This window comes from Bombina bombina, chromosome 3, assembly GCF_027579735.1.
Source record: "Bombina bombina isolate aBomBom1 chromosome 3, aBomBom1.pri, whole genome shotgun sequence".
NCBI lineage: Eukaryota > Metazoa > Chordata > Amphibia > Anura > Bombinatoridae > Bombina > Bombina bombina.
Genome location: NC_069501.1, coordinates 1,132,739,209 through 1,132,763,709, shown reverse-complemented (window position 1 = coordinate 1,132,763,709; position 24,501 = coordinate 1,132,739,209). Strand labels below are relative to the sequence as shown.

General features: G+C 37.9%; 1 protein-coding gene across 2 annotated transcripts in view; it reads left to right on the top strand.

The window, feature by feature from the left end:
* TNFRSF19 (TNF receptor superfamily member 19) overlaps positions 1 to 24,501 on the top strand; it is a 92,418-nt gene that overhangs the window by 59,743 nt on the left and 8,174 nt on the right. For both annotated transcript variants that reach the window (XM_053708505.1, XM_053708506.1), the window contains 4 exons: positions 15,530 to 15,694; positions 16,444 to 16,569; positions 17,985 to 18,078; positions 19,389 to 19,754. In XM_053708505.1, the coding sequence (XP_053564480.1) occupies positions 15,530 to 15,694; positions 16,444 to 16,569; positions 17,985 to 18,078; positions 19,389 to 19,740 (737 nt within the window). In that variant the 3' untranslated portion in view covers positions 19,741 to 19,754. The remainder of the gene's footprint in view (positions 1 to 15,529; positions 15,695 to 16,443; positions 16,570 to 17,984; positions 18,079 to 19,388; positions 19,755 to 24,501) is intronic.

Below are 24,501 nucleotides of genomic sequence, written 5' to 3'. Positions count from 1 at the left end.
GGAAAAAAAATAAAAAAAATTAAGAGCTGTGTGAAATAATTACATGGTCTCTCATTTTTTTGGTGTTGCATCTCCAATCATACAGTATCTTACATTTCAGGAGTCACATTACAGTTTGTGTCTGATCTTTTCTTGGAGTCTAAAACAATTGGCATATTCTTTGTTGGAAGAATGAATGTTTAAAGAGCGCCTTTGTGCCTACATGACCTGTTCAGCTGTGTGTATTTATCTAATTACAAAAGGCATAAATGTAATGTCAAGCTAAACAATGTGTGTGCCAAGCATTCATAACTTGCAGATAGGTTGGGAGGGGGCGGCATTCTGTTCTGTGGCATTTTAGTAGGCATTAAAGCGCAATGAAACTCAAAAATGTTCTTTTTGTGATTCAGACACGGCATACCATAAAAAAACCAAAGCGTTCCTATTTATTTCTATTATAAAATTTGTTTCCAGGGTATTTTTGGTTGAAGAGTTACCAAGGTAGGTGTCTGGAGCACTATATGGCAGAAATAGGGTTGCCAAATAGTGCTCTTACAAATTAATAAGATTCTTTCAAAACTGCTGCCATATAGTTTGGGTTGCAACCAGGGAGGAACATGGTTAGTGCTGTCCAGGGTAACTAGTCGTGTGCTGTTTAGGTGCGCAATGCATGTTGCCCTCTGCACACCCTGCAGCATGTGTAACTTATAAGTGCCCAGGAAAACATGGCCGAGGTGGCAACCCTACAGACACGTGCACGCTTTATAGCTTACCTCCCTGCCTTTCAACTAAAGATACCAAGAGTACAAAGAACATTTTAGAATAGTAGTAAATAAGTTGTGTAAAATTTGTACAATCTATCTGAATCATGAAAAAATTTGGGTTTCATGTCCCTGATTACAACTGGAGCGCTAAATATAGCTTTTGTGAAAGCGATATTTGCGCTCCACTGACAGCAATTGTTCGCATTGCTAGGGAGCATTGCGCTCACGAGAGCAGGCTCCAGTAGGAGCTTTTTTCTGATGTCATACACGCCACAGAACCAAAGCGCAGAGAAGGGGGCAAGCCACACAGCGATGGCATCAAATTGTAAATATATATGTATATGCGTATATACCTATACAATAAATTAGTGCTTCACTTGTAATCTAGCCCGACACGTGAAAAAAAACTTAATTCTAGCACAATTAACGCTCGAGTGGGAGCGTTGATTAGTGCTCCACTTGTATATATGTATAAAACAACTGAATGTCTGCACTGAAATTTAATTTAGTATATGAAAATAGAAGACAAAGTAAAGATATGTAACAGGAAGGTCCATCACTAAATACAACCAGAAATGAGGGGGCGCTCTCTAACAACAAACAGAACAGTGGACTAAAGCCCGTACAACAAACAAGCTGCAATAAAGATACAACAGTTCGATATACAGCATCACAATATCATATATAATGCAATCAGATACAAAATTGATAATAGTGCTATGCACTGTCCATAAACGTGTGTGGTATCCAAACAGAAGGCACAGGATGGACGGCAGCTCTCCTCCTCTCAGATCAATCCAGATCAGGCACTAGAAATAAACACAAAACAGAGGGGTGCCTCATGTGTAGATCAAAAATGCTACCAGCAAAAAACATCCATAGATGCCAAATGGGTACCTACATGTAGCAATAGCACCCTTATGTGCTGGTAGTTGCAGGCTGATAACTCGGGGTGTATCAGCTAACCCTTGTCCTGGCTTCAGACTCCAAAACAGGATGCGAGTTCCAAGAACAGTAGGCCCCAGGATGCAGTTCCAACAGATAAGGTGCTTGCACTTAGCTTTTGTTAAAAATGGTTTATTTAAAAATCACATTAAAAACATCAAGCAATAAGTGGAGGGGCGTAGACATATAGCCCCCTGTATGCAACGCGTTTCTCAGCTTCTAAAAAATTGCAATTTCATCAGGCATAAAAAAAGGTCCATCACTAAGTTGCTTATTATACCAGTTATTGGCCACACAAGTACAAATCTTTATATACTTTAGTAGCAGGTAAAAAAGGAACTTTCATGTCACACAAAAATCTGCTATTTACAGTTGTGATCAAATCATGAGCTCCTAACGTTTTGATTCCAGCTTGTAAATATTTGTTAAAGCTACGTGCAATATATATTTAGCGCTGCGGAATCTGTTGGCACTCTACAAATAACCGATAATAATAATATATATATTGTCTGCTCCATGCTTAAATTTTAACAAAGCAGAAACTAATATTCAAAGTTAGTCTTCTCTTGAACGTACCTTGCGTGCATAGCATTATGGGGAATTTATGTAATTGCTTTCCAATGTAACTTTACTGTAAACTATGTAATTTTTTTTTCTATAATTGTGAAGGGGCCTGCCTCAATCCTCCAATCAGGTATTTGTTCTATCTATGTGTATACTGCAGTGGCCCTTCATATTGGCCTCTTGTATGCATGCACAGTAAATATTAACTAGCAACTCGCAAGCCTTTGTAAGATACTGTAGACAAAATAAAAACGATATGAAACCCAAAAACAGACACAACAGACCATTTAAAAAAAAAAAGTTTCAAATTTTACTTCTATCAAATTTCCTTTGTTCCCATGATATTCTGTGTTGAAAAGATACCTAGGTTGGCATCTGGAGCACTACATGCCTGGAAATAGTGCTGTCTCATCTAGTGCTCTTACAAATGGATAATATTCTTGCAAAACCTGCCATAAAGTGCTCAATAAATGGGCTGGCTCCTAAGTATACATCCCTGCTTTTCAATAAAAGATACCAAGAAAACAAAGAAAATGTGATAATATAATAAGTTCTGAATCATGAAAGAACATTTTCGGGTTTCATGTCCCTTTATGCAAAATAATTAGAAAGAACAAATTGTTTTCCTAATTTTCTTTGTTATTACATAGGTTTCAGTAACCCAACTAAGAATGTAAAACTTTATTTCCTGATTCGTGTTCATTACAGCAACAAAACAATCTCACAAAAACAAGCCCCAGCAATCAGAGTCTGAAAAACTGTTCTGGAATCAGTACTTGGTAATCGGAAGGGCACAGGCTCAAATTGTTATCTTTGTTCTAACTCCCAGCAGTCAGCCCTGTCTGTGTGGAAACTTTCATTTGAAACACAAAAGTTATTTCAGTTGGTGCTTATCTGCACAGATGTGAGGAGGCCGCAGCAGAGTGTCATTTTATATTTTCATCTTCTTGAAAATGTATGTGGATAATTTTGACAAGTAGTTATGAGGATTATGCTTAAAATAGCTAGAAGAATCTTTACCAGAAACTGAGATGAACAAATAGTAAATGAGACTGAAATAAGGAATAGAAAGGTTTATCTTGGCCAGTAATATCTCTCCTGCTTTACAGACACTTCTGCAATGCATTAAACACGTCATTACTCTTATGCTATATACTGTATTAACATCAATGTTATGAAAATGCTTTTGTGTACTCTAACACTAAACTCAAAATTAAACGTCCATGTTTAACATAGAGCAGACAATTTTAAACAACTTTGACGTTAACTGCTGTTATCAAAATGTGCAATCTTTTTATATGCCCACTATCAGAGGACCAGCTCCTACTGAGCATGTGCAAGAATTCACAGTATATATGAACATGCATTTTTTTATTGGCTGATAGCCGTCACATGATGCAGAGAGGAAAAAAAAAAATTCTACTACTTATTTGAAATTCAGAATAAGTGCTCTTCCATTGCCTTTTTATAATACATTTGTTGATTGTGCAGTTTCTTTATTTAATGGTCCTTTCATTTTTCCTGCAGGCACCTGTTGCAAGCCTGCTATTTATTTATTTATTTATTTATTTATTTATTTATGTATTTATATGTATGTATGTATATATGCATTTATATGTATGTATGTCTGTATGTATATATGCATTTATATGTATGTCTGTATATATGCATTTATATGTATGTCTGTATGTCTGTATATATGCATTTATATGTATGTATGTATGTCTGTATATATGCATTTATATGTATGTATGTATGTCTGTATGTATATATGCATTTATATGTATGTCTGTATATATGCATTTATATGTATGTATGTATGTCTGTATATATGCATTTATATGTATGTATATATGCAAAAAGATTGCAAAATATAAGATTGTAATATAAAATATTTAATTATGTGTAGTTAAAGGTACAGTGTACTCCAAAGTTTTTATTGTTTAAAAATATAAATAATGCCTTTACTACCCATTCCCCAACTTTGCATAACCAATATTGTTACATTAATATACTTTATAACATCTAAAACTCTAAATCTCTGCCTGTTAAGCCCCTACAGGCCACCTTTATCGCAGTCCATTTTATAAGCTTTTCACAGCAAGACAGAGCTAGTTATGGGTACCATAGCGATAGCACTGTGCTCACTACTGTAGAGTTACAAATGAGACTGCACTGATTGGCTAAAATGCAAGTTGTAAACAGCCATGAGATAGGGGGCAGTCTGCAGAGTCTTGCATACAAGGTAATCACAGAGGTAAAAGGTATATTAATATAACCTGTGTTGTTATACAAAACTGGGGAATGGGTAATAAAGGGATTCTCTATCTTTTTAAACGATCACAATTTTAGAGTAGACTACCCCTTTAAAAAAAGTTTACAGTATATTTTTATTATTTGTTTGCCCCCTTTTCCCGTAATTTAACTCCAAAAATTGTAAAGTAATGGGCACCACCATGTTGTTTCTGATTGTGAAATCCGGTAGGTAAAACAACACAACCAAACATGAAGAAAATGCTCAGTTTGCCACTATCCAAGATTAAAGCAGAAACCAAAATTGTAGTTATAGAGTAAAATGAGAGGTCTCTCTGCCCAAAAATATGTTGATTAGACTTGTCCAGCTATAGAATTTAGGACCTTAAAGGGGCCTAAACACTTTGAGACTTTTATTATAAAATGTTATACATAGTAAAACAACTTTGCAGGTATGAAACTTTTATTTGTAAATGTTCTAATCAGAGAAACTGGTATGCACCCTGCTCAAATGCTTCTGAGTGCCGTATGGCTAGTAAGTCTATTGGATACAAGTTGGAAACGTTACCTCTGGGGGACAAAAATTAATTTGCTTTGGTCAGCAAGAGAAGAGTAATGTGATAAAACTATTAAACTAATCAAATTAGGTTACAAAGAACATGCCATTAAAAATGATGAATGAAGGTCTGATTAATTGAATGCATTCATTCTGTATAGCTTTACTGGATCATTTAAATTTACTATCACTTTAAAACTCAAATTTTTCATTTTTAAACAAATTTCGCACTTTGTGTATGTATAACAGGATCATTTTACTATTTAGTTTTTTTATTCCACCTAAAAGAGAGTATTTCAAAAGGTATGACAACAATGGATGGATGTTAGTTTCAGTGTAAATTTATTTTTCATGAAAATGTATTATATAACATTAATATTTGATATTTTAAATAGATATGAAACAGTGCTTCTTAAAGGGACAGTTCACCCAAAATTTTTCTCCCCTTTAAATTGTTCCCAATGATTCATTTTACCTGCTGGAGTGTTTTAAATTGTTTACAAGTAGCTCCTTTACCCCTATTTTGGCATTTGAAATAGCTTATTTAGCCTGTGGTATCCCAACCTATACTGAAAGTTTCTATACTGGAGTATATTCTATTAAATAGCCTAAGTAAACACAGCCAGCAGAAGAGATTACACTCTCAGTGGGGGGCATGCTAGTTCAGTAATACAATGATAATTTTCCATTGTTCTCTCTAAGTATTGAGCTTTGGTTTTCTAGACAAATATAAGATAAGGAAGCAAGTCTGTGTACATAAAAGTGATAACATAATGAGATCTGATATTACCTGAAGCTCAACTCATTGTAATAGGCTGTGGTGTAAAAGCACAAAACCAGCTACTTCATATACACAAATAAACCGAAAAATGCAATTTCTCATAAATTTTATACTCTTCAGCTGGTATAACAAGTCATTGAAAATACATTTATATAAAAATAATTTTACAGTGTACTGTCCCTTTAAGTAGAAAAAAATGTTAAATCCAAGTAAACCTAAAAAGAAACAGATTGTTTTGAAAAAAAAAAAACTCCTTACTTATTTTCTTGCTAAATGAGCACTTTAAAAAATTCTCAGTATAGCCACTAGATAACGGAGCAGACATTACAGAACTTAAGTTTCACTGTCACATGATTTTGCAGTGAAAGTCTGCTACTAAACATTGACAATAAACTGTAGCTAGATTGGATGTCTCCTAGCAACAGTTCAAAGGAAAAACTGCTACTTTGCCTTCCTGTAGAGACCCCAGCCCCCCCCGTGAGGCAGTGACAGGAAATAATGGACTGTGCAAACAAGTAAAAAAATAAATAAATGTAAAATTCTTTTAAATTGATGAATAATACACATTGCAGTGATTTACAATAATGAAACTGACTGTTATATATCTCTTAAATTTATCATTTTTTTTCCTGTAGCGTAATTTTTAGTGTATGCTTAAACCCTTTGCTCTCAAGTACCAAAGTGCAAGGTTACCATTCAGATGACATTGATTGGTATTATGTACACTTTAAATAATGGTTTGCAGGAAAGCAAAAATCCTTTATCACAAATAAATATTTGTAGAAACTCTCTTATCTTGAGTCTATAAACATACAATCTACCACCGATCCTCTTTTGAACATATTATTAATCACTAATCTAGTATCAACAGTATCTTATCGTTTGCTATTATATGTCAATTACTGATTAAACTAATAATTCTAAGACAGATGAAAGATCTTTTTAATTATGTGAAAAATATGATCATGATATTAGGAATAATTGGACAGAGTATTTGATGGAAAAACATTACTCTGAGTGACCATGGCCAAATTAAAGAAAAAAACTGTAGTTAACAAATTAACAGAGCAATTACATGTTAAAGGGACAGTTTAACCTATTTTTTTTTTCTCCCCTTTATTTTTATTCCCATTTTACTTGCTGGGGTATATTAAATTGTTTATAAATAGTTCCTTAACCTTTATATCTGCATTTGAAAAAGTTGAATTTGCCTGTGGTGTCCCTACATACACTGAAAGTATATAGGCCATAGAAAAGCTGTGTTAACATAGCCAGCAGAAGAAATGATGCTTCCTGTGGGAGGTAGAGAGAACAATTGAAAACTATCATTTTATGCTTCTAAGTATTGGGCTTTGGTTTAGAGAGATAATATAAAGAAGCATGTGTGTGTACAGAAAGTGATCAAATAAGGAGATCTGATTTCCGTGTAACCTCAATCCATTTTGATGGGTTGACGTTTTAGAGGACAAAACCAGCTATTTCACATACAAAAATAAACACAACAAAGCAATTTTTCATACATTTTATACTCTGCAACTGGTATAACAATAGTTTTGGGTCCCCACTTGACCACAAGAAAGGATGGGCCACATATATCTTGGGGTCACAACTTGACCACAAGAAAGGGCCACATATAGCATGGGTTTACACTTGACCACAAGAAAGGATGGGCCACATATAGATTGGGTTTACACTTGACCACAAGAAAGGATGGGCCACATATAGCTTGGGTTTACACTTGACCACAAGAGAGGATGGGCCACACATAGCTTTGGGTTTACATTTGACCACAAGAAAAATGCTCATCCTAAACATAAAATCTGTTTTCTTGTCATACTTGCAGAGATGTTCCCCACTTCATCCGATAAGGATTAGTAGGAAATACACAACCCATGCTGCAGTATTCGATCCATTTGAATTTAAACAGCTTTTACTTTTTTGTATACACAATAGACCATTCTTAGAATGTTCCTTTAAATAGACTCTACATATGCTGAAATGAAATCACCACTCATGCACTGTAGCAAAAGCGACTGCACACCTGCCTGTATACCAGGTGACAAGAACAACCTGTGTTAAAGTTATGGGGGAAGAGTGTGAAATGGGAGGAACTTTGGAGCAAAAGGTTAGTTTCCTTCTTAATATGAGGAGAGTTCACGGCTTCATTCATTACTTGTGGGAAATACAGAACCTGGCCACCAGGAGGAGGCAAAGACACCCCAGCCAAAGGCTTAAATACCTCCCCCACTTCCCTCATACCCCAATTATTCTTTGCCTTTCGTCACAGGAGGATGGCAGAGAAGTGTCAGAAAATTTCGGAGTAGTTCCCTATGGAGGGTAGTAATCTTCACTATGGGACTGGAGTTTTAAGTAGTCTTGTCAGCCTCTCAGTGAGAGCATTGACGAAAGTTAGAGTCTGGAGATACAGGGAGAGTCTTTCTGCGAACCCATCCAGACTCATTTTAACAGCTCCTTAAGCAATCAGCGTTGACGAGTTTCGCTGCCTGCTTCGGAAGCGCTGCTACAATCTGTCAAACTTAAAGGACTGTGTCACTGTTCCACGGCATAGATTCCGGTAAGATCGTTTCATTATTTACACACATGTATAACTATGAAAGACAGGGTCATAGTGGGACTCCTTTATCTTTATGGAATCGGGGTTAATATCTCCTGAGGGGATTATTGAACAGTTATACATATTTGTTATGTGATTTTGACTGCTTATGTGTAAGAACGTTTGGGCTCTTAGGCTGATACAGAATGTACAGGTTATTTGGGATCTGCGCAGTTTCTTTATATTAAGATGGCGTGCTTTTTCCTTTGCAGGGCCAGGTCCTGCATGAGCACCATGTGACCGGGAGTGGTCACTTTTTTTTTCCCGATTTCCTGACCGGGTGTTTACGGAGAGGAGCATCTTCTCTATCTGCCTGGGTCATAGGAGGTGGTGAGTTCCCCAGCCATTGGGGGTATACGGTGCCAGTTGTTTTTCCTTTTCTATAATTTGATATAGACGAGTTATGGAGGATTCTGTTATTTTAGAGGGGGATCCCTCTGATACAGAATTTGATACCTGTGTATATTGTGAGGAAGCCTGGGAAATCCAGCCCTCTCAATTATGTTCCGTATGCCGCAATAGGGTGTTCTCATCAACCAACGTTGAGATGTTAGAGACCAATGAGCCATCCGCCTCTGAGGATTCTTCGTCTAGTGAGGTGTTTTCCCTAGATTCTGTTCCTACATATGCAGTTTTCCCAAGTTCCGATCCTCCTTCGCCTGTGGGGTTTGTTTCCACCAGAGGTTACTACGCAGTTCAGCATGGCCATCTCCGCGGCCTTAGCGATGTTACCTATTCCTTCTACACGTAAGCGAAGGAGTAACTCAGGCTCTCCTGCCCCTGGACATTCGTGTAAAATAACAATTGTGTCCAATCAGTTATCTGGGGATGCACTTCCCGCTGAGGCCTCATAGGGAGAACCTACAGGGTCGGAGTCTGCTGACTTGGGTTCTCCGACTGCGGAGGGCTTAGCATTTAGATTTAGATTAGCCCGTCTGTGTTTACTCCTGAGAGAGGTTTTTGGCGATGTTAGAGGTTCCCAGTACTGATCGGTCAGTTGAATCTCAGTCCTCTAAACTATCTTAACTAGACAAAGGGAGGATGGGATCCTATTCCTTGTCTTGTTTTACTTTTTGTTTTTTTTTGTTTTAGAATCCCAGTTCCGAGCTCTATGGAGGATTGTGTTGTATGACAGGCAGGACCTGTTTTTTTGTTTGCACAGGGTTTTGTTTCAGGGTGTTTGCCTGTTTTCTTTAACTTTGCTATTCCGTTCCGGATAGTTTTTTTTTATTTTTCAGAGCTCTGGGTGGTTATAAAAACTCTGCTTAAAGACGTTTCCTCACTTCGGATTTTGGGGTAACTTCCGGTGGAAGTTTACAGATTTCTGTTCGGGGTGATAGTTCCCCGATGATTTTGAGTAAAACTTTAAGCCTTGGAGCTTAATTTCTTTAATTTGATTTTTCAGTTGTTCTAGCCTTACTGGACCTTAAGAGTTTCGTTTTTAAGGTGGCAGTATCCAGCTTCAGATTTTACAGTAGTTCCCAGGTCTCGGCCTTTAGAGGTTTCTTACCTTCGCCTGCTAATAGACCTTTTGGGTTTTTCTCGTGTCTTTTCGATCCTCAGAGTTGGATCTAGACCAGAGTTGCTAGTGTAGACACCAGGGTGAATCTTGGAGGCTGTTTTTGGCTTATGGACAGTAATTTTTCCTGAGATCTTGTGAAATTTACCCTTCAGGTTATGCCCTCCAATCCCCCTTCTGGTCTCCGTTGTCGAGGGAGTGGAGAGTGATATACACAGCCGAGGTTGATACTTCGGCATGCAGTTGGTGTATCTGTCTTAACAGATTTACATGGTATACCGGTTAGGGAAATCAATCCCAGTGTTCCATTCAGATCTCCCTGTTCTGAGAATTTTTTTTCTCTTAAGATCTTCCTGGGCGGTTTTGACTTTGTCGCTTCCTTGTCCATGAGGAGAGAGTGTCCTAGGGAGGTCTGTGGGTTGGGAGCTTTCTTCCAATTGTTCCTTTGGTTCCTCAGGGAACTTTCTGCTTGGAGGATTTGGTCTTCTGGGTTCATATCAGATGGGACCTCTTAGTGGGGAGATCTTCTTTTGGAGAAGGAGAGTTCCTCCTGCTAGATGGGGGGGTCTCATGTTCGAGGATCGGCGGAGGCACTTTTTGGCTCATTGCCAGCAACCCTCTTTATGAGCGTACTCCTCAGGATCAGATGTCCCCTTCCATCATTCTTTGCTCGAACGTTTGTATCTGATGGGGAAGACTATCAAGATTTTAAGGCATCAGGGTTAGCTCCACAGCTTCTGTAGTAGAAGGTGGGTTTGAAGCCAGGTGGGGATCTGGCCTTTTCATCCAGAGTATGCTAGACATCTAGCATCCTTTAGAGGTTTCTTTTTAACCTTCTCTCTTTCAGCCATGTCACACTTTGTTGTGTTGTATCACAGTTTAGGGGCTTTGCCTCCATGGACCTTGTTACAGGGATTTGCTGGAGCAGGGTCCTTGTGTTCATCACAATCTGAATTCTCTAAGGCTGACTGCGTGGGATTTTACACTTAGTCTTAGCCATGAGAGGTTTTTTTTCTGAAAGGAACGTTGGTACTCTCGTTTTAGTTCATGAGCCGGTGTATCGTTGCATCTATCAAAAGGGGTGAAGGACCTACTTTTCTGTTAAGGGTGTCCTACGATGGCTTATTGGTGAACTTTGCTGCTTTGGAAGCTGAAGGTCAAGAGTTCAAATCCAGCTGTGGCTATGTACTCTTCATATTGCGTGACTTATTTTTCTGGTATGAAGAGCTGGGATTTCCCAGGCATAAGGCCAAGTTTTTTTTTCCAGGATCATTCCTTTCTTCAGGATGCTTTGGAGAAGGGCCTTTCCTGTGGCTCCGTTAGAGGTCAGATTTCGGCCTTATCGGTTTTACTGCTCAAGAGGCTCACAGAGCTTCTAGATGTCCAGTCTTTGATTCAGGCTTTGACTAGATCAGGCCTGTGTTTAGATCTAGTGCTCCTCTTGGGAGTTTACATCTAGTTCTTGGTTTTGCATAAGACTCCGTTTCGACTTAAGCATGGTGTTGACTTTAAGATTTTGTGTCTGGGAAGGTTCTTTTCTACTGACTATTGCATCGGTTTGCAGAGTTCTGTGATGGCTGCCTTGCATTGTGAGTTTCCTTACCTAGTTTTTCATGCGGCTAAGGCTGTTCTTCGTACTGGGTTATGTCTTCTTCCTATGATTGTTTCAGATTGGAACATCAATCAGGAGATTGTGGTTCCTTCCTTGTGTTCTAATCCTTCCTTTCAAAGGAGCGGTTATTTCATAACCTGGATGTGGTTCGGGCCTTGAAGTTCTTCAGGCTACAAGGGTGTTTTGTTGGATTTTTTTCCTTGTGTCTATTCGGGGAAGCATAAGGGGCAGGATGCCTCGTCGGCTTCTTTGTTTTTCTGGTTAAGGAGCATTACTCACTTAGCTTATGTGTCGGCGGGACACAAGCCTCCTCAGAGGATGAAGGCTCATTCAACTAGAGTTGTGGTTTCCTCTTCGATTTTTTGAGAATGAGGCCATTTATGGATTAGATTGTAGGGCGGCTACCTGGTCTTCCTTACATACTTTTTCAAGATTTTACATATTTGACTGTTTTGCTTCGGCAGAAGCAGCTTTTGGGAGAAAGGGTTTTTGCAGGCTGTGGTGCCCTCAGAACAGGGTCCGCCTCTCTTTTTTTACACTCCCGTTTTTCATTCAGTGTCCTGTAGAGCTTGGGTATATTTTTCCCACAAGTAATAAATGAAGCCGTGGACTCTCCTCATATTAAGAAGGAAAACATAAATTATGCTTACCAGATAATTTCCTTTCCTTCTGTATGAGGAGAGTCCACAACTCCTGCCCGTATTCTCCGTTGGGCGGACTTAAATTTGGTTTGTTCTTCTGGCACCCTATATACCCTGATATTTCTCCTACTGTTCCTTGTTCTCTCGGCAGAATGACTGGGGATGAGGGAAGTAGGGGAGGTATTTAAGTCTTTGGCTGGGGTGTCTTTGCCTCCTCCTGGTGGCCAGGTTCTGTATTTCCCACAAGTAATGAATGAAGCCGTGGACTCTCCTCATACAGAAGGAAAGGAAATTATCTGGTAAGCATTATTTATGTTTTTTCTAAGTCGGTAGTTCTTTTCTCATTTAGCTTATACAGAATTTATTTAGGTGTAGACAATTTAAAATTGTGTTTCTTTTCCCGTTTGCCATATGCTGTATGTATAGACTAGTTGTTCTGGTTCTTCTAGACACCATTAAAATTGTAATTGTATTGCACAGGACTTAAGGATATATATAAATGTCAGTGTTAGTGACATGTATATTGGTATAAGGCATATTGCATAATCACACTAGAACATGACCTTGTGACTTTGCTTTACTAGATGAAAGAAATTGTATTAATTATATAGTTGGCATAGTGCCAGAATGATGACTGTAGTGACTGAAATGAAACAAGTTATACTTTATGGGCTTGACAAATCTGTTTTAAATTTAGAAACCAGACAGATATTTGTATATAGATGTATAGAGAATAACCCAAAAATTCTGGAGCCAGGGGTAAAATTCTATGAGCCAGTGGCTAACTGGTTCCTGGGTTTATCGAGCCCTGCTCTATTACACATTCATGCTGTTATGATGTTTTGTTTTAGGGAGAAATTTAAATCTCATTTTATACTGTGTGAATATTGTGAAGAACAAAACTATTTCTATTTGTTTACATACCTTCAGCTTACTGCACCTTCAGAGTGCTATTGCTTTAACTTGAATGGCGTGATAGATCAATTGCGCTAATCATTTCAATATAGGCCTTTTTAGTATGTAGGAATGCACTCAAGGCTCTCTGGGGGCGGTGCAAATACTAACATTTTAAAATTTAAATTACAGGAAAAGCAGACACATGAATACCAACAGTGCATTTCTAATTACTATGCATAATTATGATTTTTTAGAATTAAATAATATTGTTTATATTCCTTTAACAAAATTGAATCATTTTGTATAGATGTATATATGTTTTTTCACTTTTAATTTTATTTTAGTGCTTGGCACAGTTATTTGATTTTTAGCCCTTAACGTGTGTTGGATTTTATTTCAACATTTGAAAATTGTAATTCATGTGAATCAAATGGTAGGAATGCTTGATAAGTGTTTTTCTGTAAATTAAGAAATACAAGCTGATTGTTTCTTTTGGATTTATTTTAACTATGATCAGAGCAGCATTTTACATTTATTTCCATAGTTTTCTATGCTCAGTCTGTCTTCATTTTGTATGCCTCAATCCTGCCAAATATATAAAGAATGGGAAAATGTTTTTTTTTCTTTTTTTCAGAGTTTTTAGTGGGTAGTATTTGGTTTTATGGTGGTGCACCACATTTTTTATAGATGGCTTTTGAAGCACGTTTTTATAAACGCGGTAGCATTCTTTGGGTGAAAAACTATATGTGATTGTTAATGCTACGGATTGCGTTTTTTTTCTTCCTCTAACGCTCTTATTATGTGGTGGGAAGCAATATTTTCCACAGATTTTGGGGTTTATGTAAAAAAAATGGTCAGAAATTGTTTTTTGATATTTAAAGAACCAGAAGTAAAAAAAAAAAAAATCCTCCATTGTTTCAAAATATGACTTTTTAAAACATTTTTGTGTGTGGGGGAAAAAAGTGTAGAAATTAAACTAGAAGCTGCAGAAAAAGAGAATTAGCACTGATACATATGATTGGCAGGAGAATAATATGCAGATGTATTGTTAAAATTATGGGTCAATAACAATATTGTAGAAAAGTTCATCTAATGAATTTTCTACAAGTTCACCATTAAAGTATACAGGGATTTTTGTAGCTGAACCTTTTCTACAAGATTGGGATGCACCCTTATATAATTAGATTATTATATATTGAAAGATAACCAGGCTCGCTACGGTTTTGCGCATGCGTATTAATTCTAGCTTGTAAACCATTTATTCATCATCTGCATAATATACAGATCGCATGCGCAGTGAAAAAAAGTCTTGGCGAATAGCACATGCGCATTGGAAATTTGACTCGTGAACAAGCTTTTTAGAGGGGTGGAGAGTGTGGGTGGGACCTTTGAAGATCTCAATACTTGAGGAAGACGGAAGTATGGTTTGGGAGGAGTCGGGAGACGGATGGTATGAAATTTCAACTGAACTTTTTTTGCAGAAATAAAGCGATAATTGCCAAAAAAAACTTAGCGAATACATTAAGGAGAGATTCATAAATGCTATGTTGTCTTCGTAACAGCATAATTGTACCTTCACTTTAAGGAATATAAAGTGCTAAAAGAAACTTCTCTAAGGTGTAGAGCACTTTATTGTTGCACCTTTGTTTGCATAGAACTGTGTTTAACCATGTAAAGACATGTTATGTGTTAAACACATAGTTAAAAAGTAATAACCCTATATGGGTTGGAGGTTTGTGGGTATATTGTACATGTGTATATAGTGAGTTTTATATGTTTGTTATTTAAATAAAAATAGTTTAATTTTTTTTCTATTCAGGGAATAATATTTTGTGTATGGTATCAGTAGCCACATGTTTGTTTGTTTTTTAATAAAAGTGCATTTTTTGAATATATACATTATAATATATAAAAAGTGTTTTTAAAAGACATATTCTTTAAAGGGACAGTCTACTCCAAAATTTGTATTGTTTAAAAAAGATATATTTGGCCTTTACTAATAAGGGGGCAGTTTTAAGAGGCTTAGATATAAGGTAATCACAGAGTTAAAAAGTGTATTAATATAACTGTGTTGGTTATACAAGACTAGGGAATAGGTAATAAAGGGATTATCTAGCCTTTTAAACAATAACAAATCTGGAGTAGACTGTCCCTTTAACATTTAATTTTTTTTTAACTGTTGCAATCGCACAACTTTAAAGTAAGTTCACCCCGTACTCAATGTGTTTAGTTATAATATGGCAGTTGCATTGTACCCAACATGTTATTAGGATTAAACACATGTGGTACAGTACGACTGAGATATTAGAACTAAAGATGTTGATTGATTGGAGTTCTATCTATACATACTTGTATGTACTCCTGATGGTAATGTTTGTAACAGCCCTTCTGTAATTATTTGCAGGCAACGCTAAAGTGAACCGTGTGAAGATTGCGTCTGCTGCTTCTAGTCCGCGGGACACGGCATTGGCTGCTGTGATATGTAGTGCATTAGCCACTGTGCTACTTGCGCTGCTCATCCTTTCTGTTATCTACTGCAAAAGGCAATTCATGGAAAAGAAGCCAATCTGTAAGTATTAAATAGGTTACTGATTCCACAATAAGGCAGGGACTGAAACATTAATATAAAATGTAGGACCCAGCAAGTTTATGAAGGATCCAGCAACAATGTTTACCTATAGATATCTAGAATATTCCTATCATTTAGGATCAGGGAATACAATTCTAGTGACGGTGCTTACACCAACATAAATATAAGCAAACATGTTTGGTAGAAGAAGGGTAGAATATATAGGATTTTTTTTTTCAGTCTTTACAACTTTGTGACATTTTTGCTTTTTGTTGTTGTTTTGGGTTTTGTTTGTTTTTGGACTGATGCAACAAATAAACTTAAAGGGATATAAAACCATTTTTTTTTTAATTGTGTAATTCAGATAGCGTTTTAAACAGCTTTCCAATTTACTTCTATTATGAAATCTGCCTCATTCTTTAGCTATCCTTTGTTGAAGAAGAAGACGCAAATCACTACTGGGAGCTAGCTGAACACAGTGGTACAGTGACAAGAAGTATCTATGTGCTGCCACCAATTAGCAACTAGCTTCCAGTAGTGCATTGCTGCTCCAGAGCCGACCAATATATACTTTCAACAAAGGAAACCAAAAGAAGAAAACTAATTAGATAATAGAATTAAATGTAAAAGTTGTTTAAAATTGCATGATCTATCTGAATCATGAGAGTTTCATTTTTATGTTACTGTTCCTTTAAAATATGGTCTGGATTTTGAAATGATACGATTCTTTCTTTGATACTTACTTAAAGGGTCCACCAGACCACAAGATTTGCAGTACGCTGGTTCAGAACTCTCCTGCTTTGGCAAACCACAAATGACTGAACAGAGACACCGGACATGCTGCCGTTGCCAACAAGACCCAACACAGGCATGTGGTAAGTTACAGCCAGGCAGAAAACAACAAAAAAATATTACATCTATTTCTGTGTATTATTTTTTCTTTTATGATTCAGATAGAGCATACGATTTTAAACAATTTTCCAATTTACTTCTATTATGAGTTTTTCTTCTTTCTCGTGTTATCTTTTGTTGAAGAGTAGGGATGTAAAGCTTAGGAGCCAGCCCATTTCTGGAGCACTAAATAGCAGCAGTTTTGCAATAATTTTATTTGTTTGCAAGATTACTAGAGGGCAGCACTATTTCCTGTCATGCAGTGATCCAGAGGCCTACCTAGGTTTCACTTGAACACAGAATATCATCGGAACAAAACAAATTTTATAATAGAAGTAAATTGGAAACTTTTTTTAATATTGTCTGAATCACAATTGAAAATGTTTGGGTTTCGTATGATGAAAAATAAATTTGAAGGTCTATTTGTGCCTGGCTTGATCTTTGTAGAAATATCAGTGTATGCAGCCTATAATTCTCTGTCAGTACATTAAATGGCTATGGCAAACATTATCAGGTGATCTCACAGTACCCCTCAATGCATACATTGTTTTCTGTTAGTTAGTTAGTTAGTTAGTTAGTTAGTTAGTTAGTTAGTTAGTTAGTTAAAGGGAGGTTGACAAGACTGAGATCCTTACACTAGAGGCTTCTTTATAACTGACCCTAACTGACCTCAGCAGAGAAGATAAACCTAGATTAAAACACAGCGGCACTCTTTACTTAATTGAAACTAAAACGGAACACTTACATCTTTGATATTTAAGCAGCTAATATAGTTTATCATTCACAGGCTAATGTTTGCTTTAAAGGGACAGTATACACCAATTTTCATTTAACCGCATGTAATAGACACTACTATAAAAAATAATATACACAGATACTGATCTAAAAATCCATTATAAAACCTTTTAAAAACTTACTTAGAAGCTCCCAGTTTAGCACTGTTAAAAAGATTAGCTGGAACACCCACTATAGCAAAAACAGCAGACACCCCCTCCTCTTTATCTCCATATAAAAAAGACTCTTTACACAATCAGGAGCAAGCTGAAGTAGGTATACATCGGTATTCTCCTAACACTTTGGGGCTTGTTTAGGAGTCTGAAAATAAGCACGTTATTTAAAAATAAGCAAAACTATATAATATATATATATATATATATATATGTGGGTTTTTAAAAAAAAAAAGCTATAAAGGCTATATAAATGTATCATCTGCAAAGAAAAATCCTGTGTATAATGTCTTTTTAAATACATAATTATATTTTACCATTTGCTTAGTGTTTAATGTCCCTTATAAAAATGCATGCCAAGCTTAAAAATAACTTCTATGTTTCCTACTACTTGCTTTTACTTTTCACCAGTTTATACATGTTTTATAGGCTGTTGAACTTTTGTTCCTTAGGACCTGTTCATTTGATTCCATCCCTGTGTTGCGAAGATACCTACAGCGCGGAGCACAGCTGCATATTCCAGTCTCACAGCACACTTTATGAGGGGTAATTCACTACTGTTATAGAGACATCCTCACTAAATGACATGACCTACAATTATCAATTGTAGAGCATGAATGCGCTTGTAAACTTGTCCCACAATGATAATACCTCCAGCCTTTTCTCATTCTAACTAATACTAGCAATGTTTCTTTAAATTGCCACATTATAATCATACCTAAATATAATGTAGCTATTAATTTGTATGGGACATGTATAAATGTGTATTTATAATCTTTCTATTTTATTGTGTGTTTAATTAAAGTTTCCTTGCACTGCTTTACAGAATATGCAGAATACATTTATAATAGCTGTGAAGTTTATTTGAATATTCTATATTTACAAAAGGCAGCTGTGTTTGACTTGGCATAATGTGTTGTTTTTTTAAAGGCGCCCACCTCATTCACCCACTTTTTTTGTTAAACCACATGTGCATATTTAGTAATACATAGTATTGCTTGCTGCACAGAAAATATGATATGCAAATAGTTTAAAGAAACATAGGATTTGACGGTAGATAAGAACCAAAAAGGCCCATCAAGTCTACCCATATTAGATATTACTTTTTTCTTGGGATATAATTTTAATTCTTTTACAGTCTATGTGTTTACCACCTCAATTGGAAGTTTATTCCATGAATCCACCACCCTTTCTGTAAAAAAAATGTTTTCTTTCATTTCTTCTAAATCTGCTACCCCATAACTTTAGATTGTCCCTTCATATATTTGAAGGTTTCTATCGTGTCACATCTTTCCCTTCTCTCCTCTAAACTATACATATTTAGATCTTTGTTTGTACATTTTATATTTTAGACCATGTACCATTTTAGTAGCCCTCCTTTGGACAGTTTATTTATATAATTCTGAAGATATGGTCTCCAGAACTGTACACAGTATTCCAGATGAGGCCTATCTGTAAAGTGGCATAAGAACCTTGCTATTTCTGCTAATAATACCTCTCCCAATGCAATCAATTATTCGACTGGCCTTACTGGTAAAGAGAAATTCCAAAATTTCAGTTGTTCTAGGACACACTTTATAACATTTTTAAAATGGTATGCTCTGTCTGATTCACAAAAGACACTTTTTAGGTTTCATATCCCTTTAATAAAGTTTATTACGTTTTTTGCAGCTACCTCCTGCCTTCTTCAAAGGCTATTGAGCTTTTGTATTAAAAACAATATAGGTTCTACAATATCAATTCTTTATCTATGTAGATTACTTCTATTTACAAATTATTTTCTATATATATATATTTGTATCTGCCCCATATTGTTTCATCTTTTGTAATCTATTTTGCCTTTTTTCATTTTTCAGGAATGCAGATTCTGTGGCAGAAATGAATCCAACAAATCTTGGATCTAGTTCACACTCGGCATGTAAAGAGCTTGCAGAAAGTTGGCCTCTTATAAAAACGCCTTCTGGCAGAGATACCAGCTCTGTTTCTGAGCTGTATCCGGAGTCTACAAGAAGAGATATAAACTCTTTGAATTCAGGAACCCATGAGCCAAGTATTTTGTCCGTGCACAGTGACCACAGTATGAGTGGAAAGCAGTCTTCAGAAATGCCATCTACTCAACATCTTGAGTTATTACAGTTGGCTGCTTGTCAACCAGCTAATGAAAAGCAGTTAGAACAAGAGGAGAAAAGAGAATTAACTCTAGCATGAATAGCCATAAACAGGTGAAAATGAATAATATTTTTGACTTGGCTAGCCACGGGTTATTATTTCTGGGTTTTATTTATACTGTTTTCTAATGTTTTCACTTAAAAAAATAACCTACAGTTGTTCATGAAAGCTATTTTCTCACCTTTAAGGGGACATTAATCACTAGATACATTTCCTCACTCTAATTATGGGTGCTGCCATTTTGGAACCTAGGTTACACTTCAGGTATTTCAAATAGAGCATCAGCACTGGAGTGCAGTGAAAGCTAGATTTCGCCATGGTGTCACCCATAATTAGAGGGAGACAGGAATAACCTCAATTTCTCCTGTTAAGTGTGATCAGTCCACGGGTCATCATTACTTCTGGGATATTACTCCTCCCCAACAGGAAGTGCAAGAGGATTCACCCAGCAGAGCTGCCATATAGCTCCTCCCCTCTACGTCACCTCCAGTCATTCTCTTGCACCCAACGACTAGATAGGATGTGTGAGAGGACTATGGTGATTATACTTAGTTTTATACCTTCAATCAAAAGTTTGTTATTTTATAATAGCACCGGAGTGTGTTATTCCTTCTCTGGTAGAATTTGAAGAAGAATCTACCTGAGTTTTTACTATGATTTTAGCCGGCGTAGTTAAGATCATATTGCTGTTTCTCGGCCATCTGAGGAGAGGTAAACTTCAGATCAGGGGACAGCGGGCAGATTAATCTGCAAAGAGGTATGTAGCAGCTTATTATTTTCTGACAATGGAATTTATGAGAAAATTCTGCCATACCGATATAATGTAAACTCAGCCTTAAATGCAGTAGCAGCAACTGGTATCAGGCTGTCATGTATGTATATTTTACACTTCAGTATTCTGGGGAATGGCACTTCACTGGAATTATACTGTGTGCATAAGACTTTAGCCTAATTTGCAGGGACTAGCAACAGGCTTTTTAATAACACTTAATTTATGTTAAACGTTTTTTGCTGGCATGTAAAATCGTTTCATTTTCTGAGGTACTGGGTGAATAAAATATTTTGGGCACTATTTTTTTCCACTTGGCAGTTGTTTTATTTAATTTATGACAGTTTACTGATCTCTCTCACTGTTGTGTGTGAGGGGGAGGGGCCTTTTTTTGGCGCTTTTGCTACGCATCAAAAAATTCAGTCAGAAGCTCATTGTATTTCCTGCATGATCCGGTTCATCTCTACAGAACTCAGGGGTCTTCAAAACTTGTTTTGAGGGAGGTAATCACTCACAGCAGAGCTGTGAGATTGTAGTTGACTGTGATAAAAAACGTTTATTTCTGTAACTTTTTTTCTGCTATCAGGGTTAGTTATCCTTTGCTAATGGGAACAAGCCTTTGCTAAAATTGTGTTTTTTACAAAGATTTGATGCTATAACCTTTCAGTTTATTAACTTTCAACTGTCATAACTCTTTCTGTGCTTCTTATAGGCACAGTACGTTTTCATATTATAGTAAATTACTTGAAAAGTATTTCCAAGTTGCTAGTTTATTTGCTAGTGTGTTAAACATGTCTGATTCAGAGGAAGACATCTGTGCTATATGTGCTAATGCCAAAGTGGAGCCCAATAGAAATTTATGTACTAACTGCATTGATGCTACTTTAAATAAAAGTCAATCTGTACAAATTGAACACATTTCACCAAACAACGAGGGGAGAGTTATGCCGACTAACTCGCCTCACGTGTCAGTACCTGCATCTCCCGCTCGGGAGATGCGTGATATTGTGGCGCCGAGTACATCTGGGCGGCCATTACAAATCACATTACAGGATATGGCTACTGTTATGACTGAAGTTTTGGCTAAATTACCAGAACTAAGAGGTAAACGTGATCACTCTGGGGTGAGAACAGAGTGCGCTGATAATGTTAGGGCCATGTCAGATACTGCGTCACAACTTGCAGAACATGAGGACGGAGAGCTTCATTCTGCGGCTGACGGTTCTGATCCAAACAGATTGGATTCAGATATTTCAAATTTTAAATTTAAGCTGGAAAACCTCCGTGTATTACTAGGGGAGGTGTTAGCGGCTCTGAATGATTGTAACACAGTTGCAATACCAGAGAAAATGTGTAGGTTGGATAAATATTTTGCGGTACCGTCGAGTACTGACGTTTTTCCTATACCTAAGAGACTTACTGAAATTGTTACTAAGGAGTGGGATAGACCCGGTGTGCCGTTCTCACCCCCTCCGATATTTAGAAAGATGTTTCCAATAGACACCACCACACGGGACTTATGGCAAACGGTCCCTAAGGTGGAGGGAGCAGTTTCTACTTTAGCTAAGCGTACCACTATCCCGGTGGAGGATAGCTGTGCCTTTTCAGATCCAATGGATAAAAAGTTAGAGGGTTACCTTAAGAAAATGTTTGTTCAACAAGGTTTTATATTGCAACCCCTTGCATGCATTGCGCCTGTCACGGCTGCAGCAGCATTTTGGTTTGAGTCTCTGGAAGAGACACTTGAATCAGCTCCATTAGATGAGATTACACACAAGCTTAAAGCTCTTAAGTTAGCTAACTCATTTATTTCAGATGCCGTAGTACATTTAACTAAGCTTACGGCTAAGAATTCCGGATTCGCCATTCAGGCGCGCAGAGCACTGTGGCTAAAATCCTGGTCAGCTGACGTTACTTCTAAGTCTAAATTACTTAATATACCTTTCAAAGGGCAGACCTTATTCGGGCCCGGATTGAAAGAAATTATCGCTGACATTACAGGAGGTAAAGGCCATGCCCTGCCTCAAGACAGAGCCAAACCTAAGGCTAGACAGTCTAATTTTCGTTCCTTTCGGAATTTCAAAGCAGGAGCAGCACAACTTCCTCTGCTCCAAAACAAGAAGGATCTGTTGCTCGCTACAGACAAGGCTGGAGACCTAACCAGTCCTGGAACAAGGGCAAGCAGGCCAGGAAACCTGCTGCTGCCCCTAAAACAGCATGAATTGAGGGCCCCCCATCCGGGAACGGATCTAGTGGGGGGCAGACTTTCTCTCTTCGCCCAGGCTTGGGCAAGAGATGTCCAGGATCCCTGGGCGCTAGAGATAATATCTCAGGGATACCTTCTGGACTTCAAATACTCTCCCCCAAGAGAGAGATTTCATCTGTCAAGGTTGTCAACAAACCAAATAAAGAAAGAGGCGTTTCTACGCTGCGTACAAGAGCTTTTATTAATGGGAGTAATCCATCCAGTTCCACGGTCGGAACAGGGACAAGGGTTTTACTCAAATCTGTTTGTGGTTCCCAAAGAAGAGGGAACTTTCAGGCCAATCCTGGATTTAAAGATCCTAAACAAATTCCTAAGAGTTCCATCGTTCAAAATGGAGACTATTCGGACAATTTTACCCATGATCCAAAAGGGTCAGTACATGACCACAGTGGATTTAAAAGATGCTTACCTTCACATACCGATCCACAAAGATCATTACCGGTATCTAAGGTTTGCCTTTCTAGACAGGCATTACCAGTTTGTAGCTCTTCCATTCGGATTGGCTACGGCTCCAAGAATCTTCACAAAGGTTCTGGGTGCTCTTCTGGCGGTACTAAGACCGCGAGGAATTTCGGTAGCTTCGTACCTAGACGACATTCTGATACAAGCTTCAAGCTTTCAAACTGCCAAGTCTCATACAGAGTTAGTACTGGCATTTCTAAGGTCGCATGGATGGAAGGTGAACGAAAAGAAGAGTTCTCTCTTTCCACTCACAAGAGTTCCCTTCCTGGGGACTCTTATAGATTCTGTAGAAATGAAAATTTACCTGACAGAAGACAGGTTAACAAAACTTCAAAGTGCATGCCGTGTCCTTCATTCCAGTCAACACCCGTCAGTGGCTCAATGCATGGAGGTAATCGGCTTAATGGTAGCGGCAATGGACATAGTACCCTTTGCACGCCTACACCTCAGACCGCTGCAATTGTGCATGCTAAGTCAGTGGAATGGGGATTACTCAGACTTGTCCCCTTCTCTGAATCTGGATCAAGAGACCAGAAATTCTCTTCTATGGTGGCTTTCTCGGCCACATCTGTCCAGGGGGATGCCATTCAGCAGGCCAGACTGGACAATTGTAACAACAGACGCCAGCCTTCTAGGTTGGGGCGCCGTCTGGAATTCTCTGAAGGCTCAGGCACAATGGAATCAGGAGGAGAGTCTCCTACCAATAAACATTCTGGAATTGAGAGCAGTTCTCAATGCCCTTCTGGCTTGGCCCCAGTTGACAACTCGGGGGTTCATCAGATTTCAGTCGGACAACATCACGACTGTAGCCTACATCAACCATCAGGGAGGGACAAGAAGCTCCCTAGCAATGATGGAAGTATCAAAGATAATTCGCTGGGCAGAGTCTCACTCTTGCCACCTGTCAGCAATCCACATCCCGGGAGTGGAGAACTGGGAGGCGGATTTTTTAAGTCGTCAGACTTTTCATCCGGGGGAGTGGGAACTTCATCCGGAGGTCTTTGCCCAAATACTTAGACGTTGGGGCAAACCAGAGATAGATCTCATGGCGTCTCGACAGAACGCCAAGCTTCCTCGTTACGGGTCCAGATCCAGGGATCCGGGAGCGGTCCTGATAGATGCCTTGACAGCACCTTGGACCTTCAGGATGGCTTATGTGTTTCCACCCTTCCCGATGCTTCCTCGATTGATTGCCAGAATCAAACAGGAGAGAGCATCAGTGATTCTAATAGCGCCTGCATGGCCACGCAGGACTTGGTATGCAGATCTGGTGGACATGTCATCCTGTCCACCTTGGTCTCTA